The 22,111-nt window shown below is 38.4% G+C and overlaps 1 protein-coding gene across 1 annotated transcript; it reads right to left on the bottom strand.

Annotated features, from left to right (window-relative positions):
- Positions 1-1,176: 1,176 nt before the first annotated feature.
- Positions 1,177-21,150, bottom strand: LOC145769130 (uncharacterized). Its single transcript, XM_082580722.1, has 27 exons — positions 21,103-21,150; positions 20,704-20,799; positions 20,155-20,319; positions 18,825-18,929; positions 18,264-18,407; positions 17,547-17,637; positions 17,129-17,245; positions 16,667-16,794; positions 16,491-16,575; positions 16,018-16,113; positions 15,667-15,830; positions 15,004-15,145; positions 13,604-13,699; positions 13,182-13,438; positions 12,325-12,951; positions 11,527-11,934; positions 10,726-10,837; positions 9,785-9,904; positions 9,456-9,582; positions 8,986-9,253; positions 8,214-8,391; positions 7,357-7,476; positions 7,063-7,146; positions 6,448-6,794; positions 5,798-5,887; positions 4,509-4,725; positions 1,177-4,420 (listed from the first exon to the last, which is right to left on the bottom strand). The coding sequence occupies exons 1-27, from the start codon at positions 21,148-21,150 to the stop codon at positions 4,284-4,286; spliced, it is 4,569 nt and encodes a 1,522-aa protein (XP_082436848.1). The 3' UTR covers positions 1,177-4,283.
- Positions 21,151-22,111: the final 961 nt, after the last annotated feature.

Genomic DNA, 22,111 nt, shown 5'->3' with positions numbered 1-22,111 from the left:
TGAGAGCATTTTCAACAAAAATGTGGGTATGAATATTCCTGTAAAATGATGCTGTCCGGTGGCATAGCAAAAGGATAAGATCATGTTTTCTTCGGGATTTTTCGGAAATAAAGCTAAGTCTCTATGTTTTCTTGTTGCTAATTCCTGGCTGAGATGTTTGAATGTTTAGTATTGGCAAAACTCGCTCTTTTAATGCAGTTTTGTTTAAAATCAGGCAAGATTTTTTTAGACTGAAAGCATCATTCCCAAGCATAAAGAGACTGAAAGCATCATTCTCAATATCGTGACGTCACACGCGTGCCAAAGGGGGGGGGGGGTTGCAACCCCAACCCCCCCCTTGGCTACGCCACTGGTATAAACGTTAAACAATAATTCATAAGGCTTTGGCTGGTCATACGCACGCGCGTGGCTAGCAAAATAGTTCAAAGACAAATGTGTAGTAGTAGTCCAGTTTTAATCCGGTGATGTCCCGTTACCGAGGGTGGCCGGATTCACCTCCAAATGCCGCAATCGCCTTCACATCGATCTAACGCGTCCTCTCTTGTCAAGCCCACCTTGTTGCTTTCTTCCTCAACTTGCCTTTTCCACGTTTTCTTGGGTCTTCCTTGTTTTCTACGACCCTCTACTCGCAACTCCAGCGCTCTTTACAAAACATCATCTTCATCCCTTCTCAAAACATGAGTAGCCTATCAACAAATCAGTAGCCTATCGTAGCAGACCCATGGGGGTTTGGGGAACCTCCCTTAGAAAGTTTTGAAAAAAGTAGTCCACTTTGATAATGCGCATTTTAAGAGCTCTTTCAAACCAAACCAATAGTAAAACTTCGTTAAATAATGCTCTACAACTATACAAAAGAATTTCAGAGGAGGGGGGGGGGGGGGAATTATTACTCCTCTTACTACAACACGGATTGCACTTGCTGATTCTTGTTTGGTTACAAATGAAGAAAAATCGACGCAAATGATAGTTTCCAACAAACGATCCAGCCGAATCAAGATAACGCATCGTCAATTGTGATCAACTGTGTCACATTGCTTTCAGCTGGGTAGAGGAAAACGGATATTTAACCGAATCTGGTTAAAATAGGCGAACTACTGTAGGCTACTGCACCATGAAATACAGAATCCTAATCAAACATAAAGAATTCTAAACTAAACAATCAAACAGTTCTTCCTGATTAACGTCTAATTAGCTGCATTTTACAGGGGGAAACACCCCCTCTAGTTACGCAACTGCCCAGGACGACTACGCATTTGAGCATTCAGTTTCAATCCAAGCATATTATGTCAAACCGCACGAATTACAAAGGCAAACTTTTTTCGAGATTAAACTCCCGGCTCCTGTTCTGGCAAAAAAATCAGCATTTCTTCGTATCACTATAGTTTGTTTTTTAATATATAAATGAAATGCATGAAATTAAATAAAATATGAAGGATAACACACGGCCATTGCAAATAATAGATCAATGAAGGGAACGTAAAGGTCACGTGGTTTGCGGCGTCTAATGCAAGTCATCAAAAATGCTGACGTAGTGAACAAGACCTTGAGAGAGATGGCAAATGACTTTTCAAATTTTCTTTCAGATATTCAAATATTATGTTCGTACAACGTTAGAAAACGGTAAAACTTTGACTAAGCAGACTGTCTAGAGTTACAATTAAGCCACAACAGACAGCGCCTGTTGAATTATTCAAAGCCGATTTTCCTGCAATTGATTAGGTTTCCCTTCAAAAGAAAAGCCGATTACCCTGGATCGGCTATGAATTTTTCATTGCTGACGTCACACAATCAATCGAACCACCCAGACAGCAAAACCGTCATTATTACATTGACTCAACGTCTGCAGACATGTAAAAATGATGGATTTTGCTGTCTGGGAATGCACAAATACTGAAGACAGCAATCTCACAGTAATTATGGGCAAATCTGCAACAAAGATTGGTTTACAAACTGTGGCTATGAAGGAAGTGAATAAAGTAGCAAAAGCTTTGTTTCTTAATATGCAACCCAGACAGCAAATCAACTGTTTTTACATTGATACGTAAAAAACGGTTGATTTGCTGTGTGGGAATTGCTCATGTACGCGATCAGAGTCAGTGACGTATGCTAATGAGCTGTTTCAGCATGTTTGCTGGTAACAACGCAACTTATACAAATTTGGAGCGGAACAAAGCAAAGTACTGAGACGTAAAAACAAAGGTGATCGTTGTGGTTGCATACGCCTTCGCCATTTTTGCATTGATTCAACATCTGCAGACGTTGAATCAATGTAAAAATGATGGATTTTGCTGTCTGGGTTACTGAAAAAAAAAAAATCAAGTGTGAAGCAAAATGTTGTTTTGAAAGCAACTGCACTGAGACTAGTGAGATGGTTCATTGATCTGACATTTTGCTTCAAGTACAAAGGTGCATGAGATCTTTGACATAACTATGTTCACCATTACTAATAGGAAGTTGATTTAATTAATGTCTAATCGTTAACACATGTAAGTGCGCAAGTCAAGACAGAAGCTGTTTGAAATCATCCAGATAGCGCAATATCCGTCATTTTTGCATTGATTCAACGTCTGCAGACGTTGAATCAATGTACAAACGACGGATATTGCTATGTGGGGATAAGTCTTACATTATTCTAACCGCTACACAACGTCACAGAGTCAAAGTATTGCACATTGCAAAGCGATGACAAAATGATGCAGAACGTGCTGAAGGATCAATAGAAAGCACGAATACCTTCTATAGAGAAGTAGTTTCAACCTTTTTTTTTACCTTTGATACAAGAGAAACTGTCAAAATGGATCATCCGACAAAAAGGCATTCCAAGTGGTGTTTCCTATAGCCCAGGGGTGGGCAAACTTTTTGTACTGAGGGCCACATTTGAAAAAATGTTGCAGCCGGGGGGCCGCACACTCTCATTACAAAGTAGGAAAATTTACCCTGGTAAATAATCGCATATTCATATTAAACACAATTTTTGTATTTCACACTCAGTTACGTTTAAAGCTATGCAATCATCATCACAAAAGTTAATGAGACTTGCGCAAGTGTTCACAGTTTTTCACAGTCTTCTGGTTTGGTTGTGTCTTTTTAAATTGTACTCCTAAACAGCCACAGACTCACGGCACAACAAGCAAACTGCTTTATTCCCAATTTCGATAAAATAGTAGTTAACAGTCCATTCCTTATTGAAAACACGACTTTCGTCTTCAATCTTTCACTTTTCAGCACTCATTACTTTAACAGAGTAAAAATATAAATCTTTTATTTTTTAACAAAAATCCTGTCGAAGTAGAAAACATTAAACTGTGCGTCTCAAATAAAAATGAAAAGCTATTTGGAGGAAAGTAGAAGTAGCCTACTGGTAGGCCTACGGTAGCTGCTACCGTATTTGTATTTTATGATCAAACAATTGAATCAAACAATGCGTGAGAGCATGTTGCAATACATGCGCGACTGACGTGTGTGTGTTTACGCACTGAAAGTGAAGAGAAAAACACACTCGTAAAGGGAATAATATTTTGTCATGTAATCTGTTTAATTAAAACAATAAGTGATGATTAGTAGTTCCTGCAAGTGCCGGCGGGCCGCATAAAATGGTCTCGCGGGCCGCATGCGGCCCGCGGGCCGTAGTTCGCCCACCCCTGCTATAGCCTACTTAGTTACAAAATCATGTACTTTTTTATTTGATTTAATGCCTGCAGTCTTTCAATCAATGTAAAAATGACTGATTTAATTGCGGAGTAACAGGCAATCATTGGCTTCACAAATAAGTTGTGATCGAGTGAATCTCATAAAAATGTTGCTCGTAGAAATTAGGTCCCGCTACAATGTAGTGTTGGGAAGCGCAAAAGCGGCGATTAAGCAAATTAAGAAACAAAATCTACATCGAAATGTTCTTAATATAATGATCAACAATTTACCTCGTCATTAAATGCATGTTTTTAAAATCTTGTGGAGGTAACTTGAACACAAGGACATCGAACCAACAACACACTTACTAACCAGATAGCAAAATTGGTACTTTTTACGTTAAATCAATGTAAAAAGTACCAATTTTGTCGGCTGGGTTAACATTCTAATAAGGGTCACAGATATACAAGCAACATCAACTTAGTAATCAAACACGGCAACTGAACCATTTCAATTCATTTTTCAAGCTTTGACCTAAAACTATCAATGACCTGTCAATCAATGACATGTTAATCAATCAAATGTCAAACATAAAAGGAATCTTATAATGAAATAGAGGATGGAACACTGATGAAATACTATGAAGAAGAGGATTAAGGAGAAAGAAGAGCATTTAAAGGATCATCAAATATGTCTGGATTATTATCTTTGGAAGAGGAGGCTGGTTTTTTTGTCTTCTTCTTTTTGGTTTTATTCTCCGATGCTTTTGGAGGAGATGAAAAGATGTCTTCTGAAAGAAGAACAAAAGACGAACATTACAAAGTGTCAACAACATTGGTCATTTCAACGTAAAATGACAAAAGAATAACAAACGTTACCGTCATCAAAGAGTGACGGAGCTAGGGCCGATTTAGTTTTCCCGCTTTTCTTCGTTGATTTCTTCGCTTTGGGTTTCGAAGACGGGAGATCCCCGAATATATCCGCGTCATCGGCAAATAAATCCTCCACCTTCGTCTTGGGAGGTTTGTCTTTGGTTGACTTCTTCTTGATCATCGGTGAACTGGTCAAGTCACCGAACAAGTCGTCTCCATCGAGCTGATGCACACAACAAATTTACTTGTACGTTGCACACAACATACATTCAGTAAACTCGACATGGAAATATACATGCCAAAAGTAGCTGGGCTGGGTCGGCGAGAAGTGCGAAAAAAAGCTACTAATCCTTAATATATCAAAGATAAAGTGAGCACCACAGTTTAAGTTTATCTTCATCTTGTTCAGTTATAGCTGCTTCCCAGAGTTGGTTAAACATGAACAGGCAAGACAGAAGGTATAATATTTCTAAAGCCATTGAATTGCGTATAAATTGAAAGCCTTTAAAGTTAAATAAAATTGTAATCAAAACAAATCAAAAGAACTTGAAGGTTAAAGTACAAAACGGGACGTAAATTTTTTTCCCACGAACTTTCTGTCTTATTTACATGTTTCGGTAAGTGTAGTCATTACTAGTTACCGCGTGCGGTAAATTTTTCTGTCGGTTACTTCGCATAGAGTTTGTACTAAATACCGTGTGAATGCAAGAATTTATTCGTTGGCTTGTTTAGTTCAGTGGTTTTATCTTGTGCCTAATGTTCGTGAGAACAACGGTTCCACACTCATCGAAGTGGCTACCCTTACAGAAATATGCAAATGAGACAGAAAGTTCGTGGGGAAAAAATTCGCAAATGGGACGCATGAATTAAGGTAGACAAATAACTGGAGTAACTGACAGATGTGTTGGAGAAAAACACGTAAAATTGTAGATGTGAAGGACACAAGATATGTCAGAAGGAGCACTAAAAAGCTGGTTAACTTTTAAATATCTTCATGACAAAAACATTTTCGATTAAATTCTTTGAGTTAATAGAGTATGTTTGCTACGGTAGAATTATTAAAGCTTTAATTATTTAAGCTAAAACCTCAATTGCTAAGGTAACAGGGATCAGTTGTCAGTAGATGTTACAGAAAATATATTTCGCACTTATTCAGTGCATCTTCAGTCCTGATCTCATTGAAACAATGTTAATTGGAATTTATTTGGTTTGGTTTCGTTTCGAAAAAAACATTTTGTTGTAAAGTTGAAACGCATTTCAACATTTATTCAGCTTTAATTATTAAAGCAAATAACCTCAGCAGCCAATTTTCCTTTCTCTTCTTTGGCGACCTTGCTTGGTTTTGAAAATGAAAGGGGACTGGGTGAACCAAAGATGTCCTCATCCTGTAAAAGTTAGACGTGTAATTAACTTTTATCGATTTAATTCCACTTTTCCTGAGAATGAAACCTTGCACTATTTTAAAAACATGCAAAGAGGGAAATACCTCACCCACCTATACCAACCATGAAATTTTATGGAGAGAACACATAATACAAGAATTAGCAGAAGTTTGTTTCATGGGCGAATAAACTTAACTGAGTTGGTAAAAACATCTACCGGAAACAGATGCATCACTACGACTAAAAAATAGTCAACAGAATGCAATGTCATCACTTTAAAATGTCTTTAAAGTTTTTGAAATCGCACAACACGTTTTTTCAACATCAAACTAGAATGGAAACAAGATATTATTGGACTCCGGTGTAGGTTGGAGCTCAAAAGTATTTACAGCCTTTAATACTAGCGTTTAGACTTCAGGATTTAGACTTCTGTTGAAAAGACGTGTTCCTACGCCAAGTCCACGTCAGCAAACTCCAAGCGTGTTTGTAAAATTTACAAAAAGTAATTTTTGAAGAATAGCTAGCGGAGAATAGTTATGATCGAAGTAATGACAGGTACTGACGTCATCAAGTGCTGGCTTGCTCGCCTTCACAGTTTTGTCCACGGAGGATAGCCTGTCATTGTCCATGTCACCGAACAAGTCATCGGAGAACAAGTTGTGCTTTTTCGAACTAGGCTTTTTCTTGGTCTCCGGCGAATCAAACAACGAGGTATTGGACTCGATTTCACCATCGGCCGCAAAAGTGTCATCTGTTGCAGGCGGGTTCTTCTTTTTTGTCGAAGGCTTCGGCTTGGCGCTGAAGAGATCGTCATTATCGTCGTCGTCCAGGCCGAAAAGATCGTCAACGTTGATCTTGGGTTTCGATTTTTTCGAATCTTTGGAAGGCTCAAACAGGCTGTCGAAGTTATCTGGAAGTTCAAACACAATTTTGTGTTTGCTGCCTTTCTTAACCCGATGTGTCATGACGAGGTCAGAAAAGAACCCACAGCCTTGCAGCACACGCCCAAACACCAATTAAAAAATAAATTAAACCATACAAAGCCAAGTTTGAGTACAGTACAGATGTGTACGCTGTGTCGACAAAAATATGATAATCATGATGATCACATAATAACAATAACAGTAAAAACAAATGTGACGATGCCGATGAATCAATAGACTTAAACAAGTGATTACCTATGTCGGCGGGTGGCTGGGTCTTTTCCGTGACAGCTTCTAGTTTTGATTCTTTCTTAGATACGGACGAAGACAAAATATCATCTGCAAGCAAAACGTTAGCAACGATTAATCGATTGTTGTTCACGTTATCATTACCAGTTACCATCGACTACAATTACAGAAAGCAGAATCTGTCATTTTTACATTGATTCAACGCCTGCAGACGTTGAATCAATGTAAAAATGACGGATTTTGCTGTCTGGTAATGATACCAAAGCTTTGCAACAGCTGAGATGAAAAATTTCGCAGTACCTAAGATGTCATCTTTCGTGGAGGTCTTTGGCTTTTCACTACTGGATTCAAGAGCGGCTGGTGCGGAAATGGCGGGTGTCGGCTTGGCCGGTGTTGGGTTGGATTGTGTTGACATCAGGTCTGAAAGTGAAACAATTGTAATGATAGTTGTTGATACATGAATGAGCTGCACCGTGGCTACATGGAGATACGGCCTTATTTGTCACATTTTGCAGACTTTTCCAGATTTTGCCAAATGAAATTTTCTTCGTGTTTTTCACTGTCTTTACCAGGTGACAAGTTGTATTTTAACATCACCACTCACCAGTCTTTGAAATACAAGGACAATTTGATTCAAAATTTTTTAGTCAGACTGCTAGTTGCTTAAACACAGTCTGATTGAACGTTTTTAAACTAACTCTTTCTCATTTTTAACTCTTTTCCCAAGGCAACAAAAAATTTTTATATCATACGAGTTAGCAAAATTCTTCGAAAATTGTTACAGACAGTAGCACAAATCTAGAAAATATGACAAATCAGGCCACCCCTTCAGATTGACTGCACTCGCTCTGACTAGAATGTTCATTGTTCAATCATTGTACAAAGCGTATTGATCTAGCTAAATAAACCGGATTGAACTGGTTCGAACCGGTATGTTTTATCAGTAATCACGGGTAAAGAAACTTGTTGACACTTTTCAGAAGACGCCTTTCTTGTCAGTAAAACAATACTAATCTGCTAATTAAATAAAACACAAAAACGGCAGTTATAGTACATCTCTGTTGCAGTGGAGAACAAAAATGGTGTAAGTGCTTGCAAAGACGGTGGCTGAAAATTACATTGTTGAATAGCTGTAAAAAGGTTTCCTGTGGTCCTACCATTGCTTGCCGCTTCTGCGATTTTTCTTCTCGCTTGCCGACTAGGAGGTCTTCTTCCGGCTTGACCCCTTGACCTTGTCTTGGTAGCGCTCTCTAGCGGCGCAGTAACGTCGATAGTGGAAACAATAGTGGGCGCAGCTCCAGGAAGCAGTGCGCTTGGGTTGATGGAAAGACTGGCCTGGAATTGACAACTTGAGTGAGATGGAACTCTTCGCCAATATGGAAAAGAGTACAGACTCCAAATTACAGAATCTGAACTTACATTCCAACAAACGTTTTGGAAATTATACGGTTCTAACCTTTAGTGTTGAAATTAAACGATATAAATCTTAGTGCAGCCAAAGGTGTTAAATCCGGTTGCTGCTAGGGTCGTAATGATTAGTTTCGGCATTTTAGCTTCTGTGCTTCTTTACATTACACGGAAACTGCCAACTAAGCTTGAAAATGGGCCATAGAGTAATTAAATAGACATGAGCTATTTAATTATTATTAAACATAAATAATTCAATAGTGATTTTAACAGCAACAAACGTAAATTTTGTTGAATTTGAGATCTATCAATAAACCGGAATTCCAATTGATTCCCTGTCACGTAAGTCTCTTGGTTACCGGTTTAAGCGAACACACGCACGTTTAAGAACATGGTTTTGAGTAAAGTTGATTTACTGTTACGCAGACTCTTGGAAGTTGTAACAATTCAATTTTGACACATTTCTCTGAATAAATTCCTCAGCAGATGCGGAAAAACGGATTTAGAGTTAAAGGAGATCACCTGAAGTTTGCCTATCCCGTCTCCAGCTTGCCTGGCGGTGGGTGGCGTCACTTTCGACAACGTTGGCTTCCGAGACGATGACGTCACAGAGAATGGCTTCGGAGTTACGTTCGTGGAAGGGGCAGACACACTGGAGCCAGGGAGTTTGGATCCGAATAAGGCATCAACCGCATCTTCCGAAGACTTTTCTTGCTCCTTTTTAACAGGTTCTGAGGAAGTGACACCCTTCTCACTGCTCACCGAGGTGGATAACTTTTGGGAAGCGGACCTGTTCGGTCAAGATCAAGATTTATGGGAGCTTGAGAAAATAAATATTTCGGAAATTGTTATGTTGGTGAAATTAATTTGAAAAGCAAAACTTTGTTAAAGCAGCTACGTTAAAACGACAATCCAAATTATCTGAAATGATACGAAAGTGAATTAAAATCACAATACTTCTCTCTTTGAAAGTTACATGATGTTTGTCTTACCTTTTCTTGCTAATGGCAGCCAATAATTCTCCACCTCCAGCTCCGAACATGGACACTGCTCCTGCTGGCTTCTTCCTCGTGGGCTCCTCTTCCACTTTCGGAGGAACTTTTTCATCTTCAACAGGATCTACAAGGTTCAAATAATATTTGACAGTTTTCATCATCATCCAACTTCTTTTTTGTCCCGACTAGTGAGAGTGGTCGATCACTTCCTTCCAGCAATTGTCTTCACTATTTTTTCCGGTCTTTATGATCCGCGAAGCTAAAGCATGTTGCTTCATCGCACGAAATGTGCACAATCTTTACACATATTGTGAGAAAAAACGTACCTTGCTCTGATATGACGTCACTCTTTGAAGGTTTTTCATCCGGTGACGTCATTTTTGCAACAGGCAATTTTGAGCCGAACAAATCGTCATCATCACTATCGCTATCGAACAATCCCTTTGCTGAAACATAGATTTTCATTATGGAAGTTTTGCCAGATCCATTTCTCTTGTAGTTGGTTTGATCACTACATGTCGCATCAATAACCTGTGAAGCACGACGTGTCAATTTCTCGTGTTCAATCCACTACTCAGTGGCTTAAGACAGTAGCGTAGCCAGGATTTTTGAATGGGGGGGGGGGGGGTTTGACGACCCAGCGCCGGGGGGTCTGGGGACCTCCCCCAGAAAATTTTGAAAAACTACTTTGAATTTGGTGCATTCTGAGAGCATTTTCAACAAAAATGTGGGTATGAATATTCCTGTAACATGGTGCTGTCCGGTAGCATAGCAAAAAGATAAGATCATGTTTTCTTCGGCATTTTTCGGTAATAAAGCTAAGATTTATATGTTTTCTTGTTGCTAATTCCTGGCGGAGATGTTTGAATGTTTGGTATTGGCAAAACTCGCTTTTTTAATGCAGTTTTGTTTAAAATTAGGCAATTTTTTTTTAGACTGAAAGCATCTTTCTCAATATCGTGACGTCACACGCGTGCCAAAGGGGGGGAGGGGGGTTGTAACCCACAAAACCCCCCCCTTGGCTACGCCACTGGCTTAAGAATTGGGTTTCGTGGACGAAAGGCAAGGGAGCTAATTTTGAGTGCAGTTTCAAGTATGTTTTTGCGTGATTTGCAAACAGTCGCTTGCTTACGATGGGCGTCGAGCTAAGGTCCTGTTGAGCGTCGGCCAGACGCTCTCACCACTCAATCGATATTTGTGTTTACGAACCACAAGAATTTAAAACGCTGATTCGCGATTAAACAAACAGGTGTGGGGATGGCCTTACGTTGTTTGGTGGTTTTGGCTGGGACGGATTTAGGTTGAATCGAAGGTTTCTTCGCTTTTATATCTTCTGCACTTGATGCAAACAGATCGTTGCTCTCAACAGAGTTCTGCTCCTGAAAAGCAAGTAAGATCATTTTGTAGAAAATGCCATTTTTCAACAAATTATAATATTATTTGAACTTGCGGATATCACACACAACAGTCGGCTGACTCGTCGAGTTCTACGTCACGGTTTTCCGTCATTTGTTCCCGTATCGCGGAAGTTGGAAAACTTCGAACTTGGCGGCATTCCACGCGCACCCAGCTGGACGTTCTGCTGCAAAGTTCTCCTCCTGGATTATTATTTTCGTTGGAAGACTTGTGTCCTGGGATCCTTGCTCAGAAGTCAAGTATTTTAGAAAAAGTTAAAAAAAAAAGTGTTTATGGAATATTTATGGTAAAAGGCGGTAGGATGGCGAAGAGGATAAGGCGTTGGCTTTCCAACCAGCTTAGTCTGGTTCGACTCCTGGCTAAGCTGGTTGTTGAAAACACCGCTCACCTCTACCTGGGGTGTAATAAATTGAGTGGGCATAATTTCTGAAGGAAAGGCGGCCGAGAGAAAGGAACTGGTCACCCTACTCTCCTTAGTGCCGAAGGCTTAGTACAATGAGAACCTTATGTTCTCATACCCGAGACTTGAATCAAGCATGGGACTCAACTTTACTTTTTATGTTAAACAATGCGGAAAGTTCATATCTCCTTATTGAATGGCATTTAACCATAAAGCAAATTAATGCACAAATTCCTAGCCAATCAGGAATACCTTTTTAGGTGGCTTAGGCTTTGATGGAGCTGCGATAGGTTTAGATTTGGCCATTCCACTAAACAGGTCGTCATCACTGTCGCTTTCATCAAACATGCTTAGCTTGGAGGTGGGAGGCTTGGATGCTGCTGGAGGTTTGGATGATGCGGGAGGTTTGGATGATGCGGGAGGTTTGGATGATGCGGGAGGTTTGGATGATGCGGGAGCCGGTGTCACCTTACGCGAAGATGTGGCAGTCTTGGACGCTTTCTGGATTTTACTATCATCAAGCGGAGAAGATGACGTTTTATCATTGGGCTTCAAGGTAGGTTTATTTAATGGCTTCTTCTTCCCTGTTGAACTTGAAGAGGAGCTGAAACTGCTCTTGTGTGGTTTTCCGGAAAACAGGTCTTCATCTTCGTCATCGCTCTGCCAGACGAAAATACAGCGTCCATCGTAATATGATTAATCGTTGAAATGTTTTCCGTCTCAATGTCATCCATGATCACTTGTAACAATGATTTACAAGCAAATTGTAGGTGGTTAAAAGAATGCAAAGCAAAAAAAGTAACAAAAATTCATTTACTGCAGTTTTAATGCTGGGTAGGAAAGTATTTTCAAGGGAAAACGCATTGAAATAAGCTTGGCTTTATTTGTAAAACATATTTTAACAATTAACCACATCGAGCATTATTAGCAATGTTGAAAAAATCAAAGTAAGCTCGTATTGCTTTCTTCCAACGATCAATGAAAAAATCGAGAATTGTGAATAGAATTAGTCCATGCAACAGAATAAATGATTAATTAATTATCCAATACCGATTGCAGACGATCAGCAACCGCTGGCGGTGATGGCTTGGTATGATTAGACGCGAATAAATCGTCATCGCTTCCCGAATCATTGAAGAGATTCGTCTTTGAACCTGGTTTTTGTCTTGGAATAATTGGAGACGGCTTGGAGTTTGTTTTTAATTTCTTTTCTCTATTTTCAGTAGTTTTTTGAGGAGGAGCCAAAAACAAACCATCGTCGTTTTCATCGTTGAAGAGTGAATTTGCCTTTTTCGTTGCATTTCTCTCGTTTTGCTGGGATAGTTTAGAACTGGAGCCTTGAGAGATGTTTGAATTGAAACTCTTCACAGACCCGCTTTGTGCGCTTGATTTAATAGTGGAAGCTTTAGTCGAGCCGCCAAACAACTCGTCTTCGTCACTCGAGACTCCAAATAAAATGCTCTTTTTCGGCAAGACTCGCTTGGCATCGCCCTGTTTCACTGGTGGTTTTTTAGCGGGGGTAGTTTTCGCTTTACCCTTGCCACCAAATAATTGTTCATCGTCGCTGCTAGCAGAGAATAAAGATGTCTTTTTCGACGGTGAAGCTTTGACTGGTTTTGAATTTTGAATTTCTGAATTATCACTTTTTGATTGCACATTGGACGACGGTTGACAAACCTTCGTAATAATCAAGTACAGCATCAATTAAATGCAGTGTTAAGTTGAACGTATTGAAAGGTTAAAATTTAGATGAAAATTTGAGAAAAGATGGTTGATGGTATTAAATCAACAAAAAATGACAAAATCATTCAGTTATTAGCAAAGTGGTTGGAACATTCGGTCAATTTAAACACAAATCATCACAGAGCTGAAAATGCAAAAATTGCATCCATGGTTCAGTAAATGACTCGAAAACCAGACTGGTTGTAGATGAAATTAAACAATTGAAATGGGTTTAGTTTTTGCGTTTTACATTCTGAAAATTTTATCATCTTGATAATGTTACTGAAAATGTTGCACGAAATAATCAAGAAGTGTACGTCAGTTGTGGAAGACGGTGCTCTTCTTCTGATGGCTTCCTGGAGGGCATTTCCTCCGCTCCCAAACATCGATACTCCTCCAACAGGCCGCTTGGTGGGTGGAGCAACTTCTTCCGGAATAGTTTCTTAAAATGTAAAAATGATGTCATTCAAAGTTAATTAAGTTAACCTGTAACCGTGTTTGTACAGGAATACTTGTATTTTTACAGTCTTTCACTTCTGCTTGATTCATTTCTTATCGAAACGAAGATTAAGTGCTAAAAATGGGTCCATTTTGGTCGGTCATATACCACCTTCTTCCTTTTCGACGTCATTGAACATTTCATCATCCTCAGTGTTTTCGTCAAACAGACCTCCGGACTTTTTAGCAGGAGGCTTTGGATCTGCTGAATAAACATGAAGAAAGTGAAATCCGGTAATTGACAGGGTTGAGAAAAACCCGGGTTTTTTTAAAAAAACCCGTTTTTTTTTGGGTTTTATTGGGTTTTTTAAAAAAGATGCAAAAAAAGGTAGATTCATGCTTATTTCACCTCAAAACTACTTTTTACGAGTGAAGTGCCTTTCACTCACAGTACATGCTTGCATAACTCAATAAAATAATGCACTAGGGCTGTTGTTGCTTGAATGTTGCATCATCCACTGATTTCTATACCAAGTTGATGCTATCGTGGTAGAAATCACATTATTGCATCATTTGTTTAGATTTGAAGGCAAGGAGCATTTATGCCATCATGTTTAAATATTTTTTATCATTTATATATATATTATATATATATAGTAATGGATGAGCAATTGAGCGATTGCGTGGCCAATTAGGCAAATGCTCTGAAACAGCCATGCGGTAGAATCCAGAATCTGTAATTGGTAAATAGCCTCCTAAATTGCATTTCACATCATATATACAGACTACAGTAGAGTAGTACTTTCACCAATTTAACTATAAGGCCTTCTTGCATAAATGAGTTTTAGTGTAGTATACACAAAGTGACATTACTTGATTTTTGTGTACTGTGCAATATCCACTGCGTTTTCAGTTTATTCTTGGAAATTACTTCACAATCACATCCTTAAGTCCTAATTTAATGTTTGTTGTAAGTGCCTTGTAGTGTTTTTGTAAATTTTTTTAATTTTCCAATAAAAACTAGACAAATATGATGCTCTGGGTTTTTTTATGGTTTTTTTTTGTTTTTTTTAAGTGGGTTTTATTAAAAAAACCCACCCGGGTTTTTTTGGGTCGGGTAAAATACCAACAACCCTGGTAATTGATCACCAGGGAATAGACGAAGTAGAATGAAAAGAAGTCAACATAAAATAAAAAAGGCAAGTATTTAACAAATAAAAAAACATCTTGTGGCCAGCAGTCTCTTTTCTGTGCATTACCAGGATATGGATTTAATGTACGGATTTTACAATACAGGATGAGAAACAAAATTCGCTTTACGCCACCCTATACGGGTCTCTTTTTTAATTCACTTTTAATACCTATAAAAGAGAATAAAAGCAACTCAAAAATGTTGCACTACAATAAGGAAACAAAACAGATATGAAAAGCAATTAACACTTTATTCCCAACAAAGTCCCTTCTCTGTTTACCTCTGCAGACAGGGTGGGAAAAATAAAACATTAAACCAGTGTCAAAATTAAATGTTGCTTTATCACATCTATTGTTTTCATAAGGTACAATATTAACCTTTCGTTGTAGATTTGGACTTCTCCTGAAACAAATCATCTTCATCACTGCTCTCTTCATCAAACATGTTGGAGGATGCAGCTTGTTTGGGTGGCTTTGGAGATGGAGGAGCCGCATCGCTTTCTTCTGACTCTTCCTGACCCTTTAGCATATGAATCGAATCAGGAGGAAATAACAGGCGATCTTGATGACATTTTTGAAGAAAACAAACAGTAATAATACAGGGAATACCAGGGCTATGGAGTCGGAGGAATTTTGGCGTGTGCAGAGTCGGCCAGTTATAAACCGAGGTGTGACAGCCCGGGGAAAGACTACAGTACATGGGCGGTTTTAAGGTTTTCAGTAAATAAGTACGATGTGGATTCAGCAGCTTACATTTTGTAAATCTTAACAAAAGTTCCTTTGACATGACACACAACACAAAAGCGATATCGAAAGTCTTGCGTGAGTCGTGAGTCCAAAAACTGGTTTCTACCTAACCTGGACAAACACAAACAGTTGATAGGAGTAAAGGGGTCGGCCCCAGGGTGGCCGAAACGAAACAGAACACTACTTTCCATCAAAACATAAGAAATTTTTGCAGTAAAGTACAAACTATCCGCAGAACAAGACACAATGAAAACTTTCACTTACATGCTACATATCCAACCATCCTACGCTTACCTGGAAAAATCCTTTTTTAATAGCTCCACCAAACAAGGACACACCTCCGTGAGGAGCGTGTTTTGGTTTTGGCTTCTTCGCAATGACAGGCTCAGGTTTTTCTTCTTCTTCAGAGCCAGATCCTTCATCTTTTTCATCAAAAGTCTGGACCCCATCAAAAAGACCTGAGAATAAAATTTGTAAGTGGGGGTTTGTAACATGCTTCTCGGTTGTTGCATCTCAGTTTGTAAATATAGAAAGAGAAGTCCGCACAACAAGGTATTTTCCAACATGCTTTCACAATAAGTATTTTTTTTTTCAATGCAGTGGCTTTATTCCAAGACAAAATACTTTCTCATAAACGAAGCAAACCTCCTTTGTTTTCGCCAAACAAACCACCTCCCTTTCCGAACAAGCCACCAGTCCCAGCAAACAGGTCGTCTTCTGGCTCTTCTTGTCCAAACAGATCTGAAATGCAGTTGGAATCACAACACACGCAAGTACGCGTTTTCAGTTTTATGCCCGCAGCGCTTTTCAAGTAGACAGTTTCAATGCAGAGGTAGGTTGCAAATGAAGCCGACCACAACATTTTTTACCTATCAAATCCGTTTTCTCAATGCTGAAAGCAAAGCAGGAATGAGGTGTGGTGACGTTTTTGCATGACTCGGCAGAATACCGAAGCCACCTCTGACAAGCAGGCCGCCGAAAAAACTACGGAAACGAATATGAGGATAAGCCTTGCATGGCTCAATCAAATAATTAACTGCAGCAGCGATGCTCCTGCTAAAGTGCAAATTTAAGAACTTAAGAAAGATGAGTCATTACAAGATAAAAAATATGAATACCTTGTTCTGGCTGGGATCGCTTTGATGCAGCTCTCTTCTTTGATGAAGTACGCTTCCGTGGTTGAGAAGCAATCTCTTCTTCTTCCTAATAGTGAAAAATGGAAAAGATTTAAAAACAAGAAAATGTAAATTTGTGGTTTAGCGGTTCTATTTGTCAAAACAAATTCCTTTTGTACCTCACTGCTGTATTCCTGCCTTTTATCGGCAAATAACTCATCATTATCGGAAGAAGACATGTCTGTGCTGGATGACATGGATGCTGTCGTCTTCCTCGTAACTGGACGATCTTCCACCTCACTATCGTCTAAAAACGCACAAAAACTTTATCTGGTTCCAAAAAAGTCAACTTAGCGACATGACACCTTTTCGTATTTATATCAGCACGGTTACAAACTATGTAAATCAAATTGAACGTCAGTAGAGCCGTATTTTTAGTGTAAAGAGCATAAATGACTTTAACCTAAAGCGAACTAGACATAATATACAATATGTACACAATGTGTACAGCCATTATTGTTTATCATCATTTCACAATTCTAGATAGATAAAATACGCTACCCAATGAAATACGAAGGTAAAATTACACTAAAAAATGATATAGAATCTGCAACAAAATGATATTTTGTTTATAAAATTACCGGAAACACTTTCATCATCACTGTCATACTCAGAGGAAGAGACATCGGACACGGATGGGGCTTTCTCTATTTCATCTTCGGACTCACTCATTGATCCCACTTCGCTCTCTGCATCATCTACGTTGAAACAAAAAAAGTGTGGCAACACTAAACCCCTAACAATGGACCATCTTGTTGTGTATCCACAGCTTACCACGCAGTACGGTAAGCAGAAGCTTTCAGTGTACAACTGTCTTGTTGCGGCAAAATGTACCAACTTGTAGACTGTCAATAAAATTTAGAAGACTCAATAGAAAATAACTTCCGAAAACTTTAGCCTTTTTTTTCTAGAATGATTCTCTTGTACTCTAACAGCACCTCCAACAGGTATATGATGACATATTTCAAAAATCTACATATTTTATGATAAATTACTAACCGCTGAGCAGATCACCGACACCCACATCATCTTCTTCGTGGAAACCACGACTTCCTATCAAATGCGGAAGTGGTCGGGTAACATACGGATCCTAAAGTTTAAAAATAGTAGATAACCGCTGAAGGTAAAAGAAATACTAATATCAGGTGCTGCACAATTACTTTTTAATTAAGTTACTTGGTTAATTAAAACTTGTTTAACAACTGCTGCATGTATTTTTTTTTTATTGTTAAATACAAACTTTCGCATGAAGGACATTGGACCTACCCAGCTGAAGAACAATAAATCCATATCTATGGTTTTGGACATAAGCGACTTAACTGTTGAAAATGGGCCAAAAAATATAAATTGAATATCGTAATAGTACAGTAGTCCCCACTTAGTAAACTCACGGTTAATATGCCTACCCGCTTATTGAATCCAATTTGGTCCTTAATAACTGAATATCTAATAGTAGAGAATCGTCCCCGGCTTAATAGGCCCAAAATCGTCCAGTCCAGAGGTGGGCTTGATAAGCGGGGACTACTATATAATGTTTAACAATGTATAATCACCTGGCAACAGATAAAATACAACACTTTGTTCCAAATAGTATCTAAATCGCAACGTACTACAGTGTGGGCGCCTACTTGCCTACACCTACAAGTCGTTCTTGCTTCACTGTTCACTGAGTGTTCAGTCATAAACGCACCAACTGGAGACGTTAGTTAAACTCACTTTTGGCTCTAATATTATTTCATTAGCTGGAAGTGGGATCGCGTCATCGTCATCATCTTCTGAATCCGAATCCATGACTTGAACATCCAAGACGTCATACGCGTCGTTGATGACGTCTAAGCCGAAGCTAACCGCTTCTTTCAACTGAACAAAAATTGCATTGCAATCGAAAGTTAACCTATGGTAACAACTAACAGAAGATAGCCGTGGAAGGAAGTGACAAGTGGCATCCAAAGCAACATAGGCCAGATCTCTTTCATCACGATGACAAGGCAGCGGGGTGATCAGAAGGTCGACAAACTATGACTGAATGAAGTCATTTAAATGTGCACCGACAAAACTCGAGTGAGATCACTGAAGAGAAAAGTAAAATTTGTTTGCTCTTATCTACGGGTACCTGTTTAACAACAAATACTTTTGAACAATGCAGCATGCCTTTTTATTGGAATATAGTATTATAGTTTCTACTTCAATGAATATTTGAACTTTTGAGGATAACATAACTGTAGTTTGGAAAAGTGATTAAAAACATGTCAGGCTTAAAATTTCTGATTTACTGACGCGTGGAATCATCTCTGCTTCACGCTGTTCTCTCGTCTTTGCTTTTTCATCTTCTTCCTTTTTCGGGGAATCTTTACTGACAGTATCGTCTTCATCATAGACTCGCTAAAAATCATCGGCAGTACCAAATTATTAGCAAGGTATGTATTTATTGTCTACAGCAGCAAACTATAACTACTAACTAGTTTAAGAATGACACAGTTCAAACTTTTCGGCAGTCGAGTGTAGCAAGAACTCAGCGATAGACAGTTAGACACGTGTCACTGTCAGTAGTCAGGTAGTGCTGACGCTAGGAAGATCGCTCCTTCTCAACAGTTCAAATTGTTGCATCAATTTTATGGGAATTGAGGTTTAAGAGCATTTTTGAGGTGCTGATTTCAAAAATGGCATTAAATGTTTCTTATGTCGCATAGCTTTTAGCATATTTTTGCATATGAAGGCTTTCATAAGTTTGCTAATATTTCAGTTACACACCTGAGACTTAATCACATCGTGGACATAAAAAGCAATGTGTTTTTATAAAGAAAAAACAACTGACAAAACAAACACTTAATCTTAGCTCATATCCATCTACAACCCACAAAACGTATGTCATCATCAGAAACAATGCACAGAAATGTGGCCTTCCAGTAGGCTACAGAATCACAGTGACAAGCTTAGCGGTGGTGGCAAAACATTGAAAAAGCAAGGGAAAAACAACAACATGATGGCATGCAGTATTTTCTGTGCTTGTTAAGAATAGTTGCAACCAGCAACCTCTCTTTTCAAGCATAAACAATAGTCTGCCATTATGTTAGCATTCCAATGATGATATACTTTTGTTGTAAGTTTTATAACTTCGAATGAAAACTGATGCAATTTTTGAAATCAGCATCCCAGAAAAACAGCAAAATTTAGTCGAAACCCAAGTGTCTAAAAATGTTCTATATATAGCAGTGTTATCAATCTGTGTTACAAAGACAATTGGCTGCAATAACCTTTTAACATCAAGAAAGAATCGTTTCAACCAAAAGCAGAAATAGTAAAATTTTCTCATTACAAATTCAAAGATTACTTCACAATGTAGATAGTAACGACCTGTTTTAGCCTGATGCAGTGATGCTGCTAAATTTAGTCTGATGATGCAGCATCAGGCCAAAACAGTTCGTTAATATCTACATTGTGAAGTAAGCAACGGTCATGCTGCTAAAAGCGAAACTCAATCTATTGCATAATCCAAAGATGATATGCTCTACTCTGTGCAACAAATTAATTTAGCTACTGGTATATATAACTTAGATATATCACTGAAGGTTTAAAGCATTGATTCTAGCAACACAATGAAGCTTACATTTTCAATGAACTGGCTATCACTGAGAGTTAGAAAGTAGTCTGTGACAGATTGAATCTTTGCATCTGTCAATTGTGTGTCATAAAGTAATTGGGACACTTCACAGGATACGTTATGCGCTTGTGCAGTCAACTTTGAAGCAAATTCCTTCATATGTTCCAACAGCTAAACATAAAATAATGAATTTGATTCACTAAAAGGTTATTTTACAATTAGTTTAACTTTAAAAAATAAAGGCAGCGGCTATATTTACCACACCAGTGTTGCCGGATAAGGAATTCTGCCCTAATTTGAGAAAAGCTTAAAGCCGTTGAAGACAAAAACTTGCAATTAGAAAAACCTTGAAATGCTGGGCAGAGAACAAAATCCTAACCTTACTCTTACCTAACCTTAATCCCAAATCTAACAGCACCTGTCAATACACAATGCTTTTTGATTGAAACTATGGCAACCAGTGTGAAAAACTAAAAAGAGTATTAAAGTACAAGACCAGTGAATAAGACTAAGTTTGTAACTGAAATTCTTTAACGCATTTCATCTAAAACTTACCCCAACATCAGCTGCTAATGACCAATGGTTAGAGTTTTTTCTAATTTCCTCCACACTCCATGGATGCTCCCAAGACTTTTCTGCTACAGCTGGTGCCTGAGACAAAGATATATAATAGTCTTGGTAAAATAACTAAATACATGTGTATTAACACAGACATTTACTCATTCCAATAAAGAATACATAGTTACACATATCTTAGTTTTTGAAAATTATACAGAACCATGGCCTTGAAGCAATACCGTAAGTGAGGTATATATCTTAACACAAGGAATCATTGTATCAATTCACATCAGTTTATTTTGGTACAATCAGAACAAATATTGAAAAAACTGCATATGGTACCTAGTGCATGTTTAATGCCTGCTAAATCACCATACGCCACTGAATTTTACAAACCTGGTTTTCAGAATTTGGAGCATCAGGTTGTGCGGCTGTTGCATCCATAACTTGATTGAAAAGGTGATAGTCCACAACAATTTAATTTTAATAGCAATGGCGTTTCTACAATCACATCAAAAATTCATTGAAAACATCCAGGTGGATACAGTGCAAAGTGATAAACCTGTTATAAACCAAAGAAAAGTTTAGCCTAACTAAAATATTGTGCCGACCAATTTATCACATATACAGACGAAATCGGTTAATCGTATCACCTATTTGCCAGACGTTTTGATACGATTATACGATTGATTCGTTTAACCAATTTGCTAAAAAAAAGGTTCTTGGTGAATGGCCTAATTGTTGAGAAGACGTCTATGCTGACAACGCACGTTACAAACTGATACTTCCTACAACTGTTTACAATTCTGGTTAAACTTTAAAGAGTTTACTAGTTTTCTGTTATATAACACTATGCGATATGTTCCAGCCAGCAAAACTGGTTCTTTTTACATTGATTTATTGTCTGCAGACGTTGAATCAATGTAAAAAAGACCAGCTTTGCTGACTGGGAAGAGCTTGTACGATCAAAGCATTTTTCTGCAAACTGCTGCAATCGGACTTGTTTTCATCTCACCGATATCTGTGACGTCACAACGCGAACTTTGGCCGTTGAAGTTTTTGATTCAAGCGTGCTATTTTTAGCCTACCAGCTGTGTAGTTTTGAGAACGGAATGTGGCCTACAAAAATAGGGGTATGGTAGAAAAACACAGCTCACACTTATTGTTTGTTTTGAAATCACAAAGGTTTTTTTCAAGTTTTTTGCGCTGCCTGGTAAAATAATTAATTTGCAGTGTTCTTCAACTGAACGAAACTACACAAATGAAATTATGCACTGCATTTCACAACAGTAGGCTACTTTTATTATTCAGCAATTTTAAAAAAATTCTTCAAAGTTTTCTGGTTTAAACTTTTGGACATGTTTCCCTCTCAAGCCGAAATACTTTGTCGGCGTCCATTCCTTGG

This window comes from Aplidium turbinatum, chromosome 4 (assembly GCF_918807975.1).
Source record: "Aplidium turbinatum chromosome 4, kaAplTurb1.1, whole genome shotgun sequence".
Lineage (NCBI taxonomy): Eukaryota > Metazoa > Chordata > Ascidiacea > Aplousobranchia > Polyclinidae > Aplidium > Aplidium turbinatum.
This window is presented reverse-complemented; position numbering and strand designations above follow the sequence as displayed.

Coding starts and splice junctions, on each gene's coding strand:
- LOC145769130 (XM_082580722.1), bottom strand. CDS start 21,150: ATGGATGCAACAGCCGCACAACCTGATGCTCCAAATTCTGAAAACCAG. Junction 15,831..16,017: donor GTTTGGCGAAAACAAAGGAG/GTTTGCTTCGTT, acceptor TTTTATTCTCAG/GTCTTTTTGATGGGGTCCAG. Junction 13,700..15,003: donor GTCCAAATCTACAACGAAAG/GTTAATATTGTA, acceptor ATGTTTATTCAG/CAGATCCAAAGCCTCCTGCT.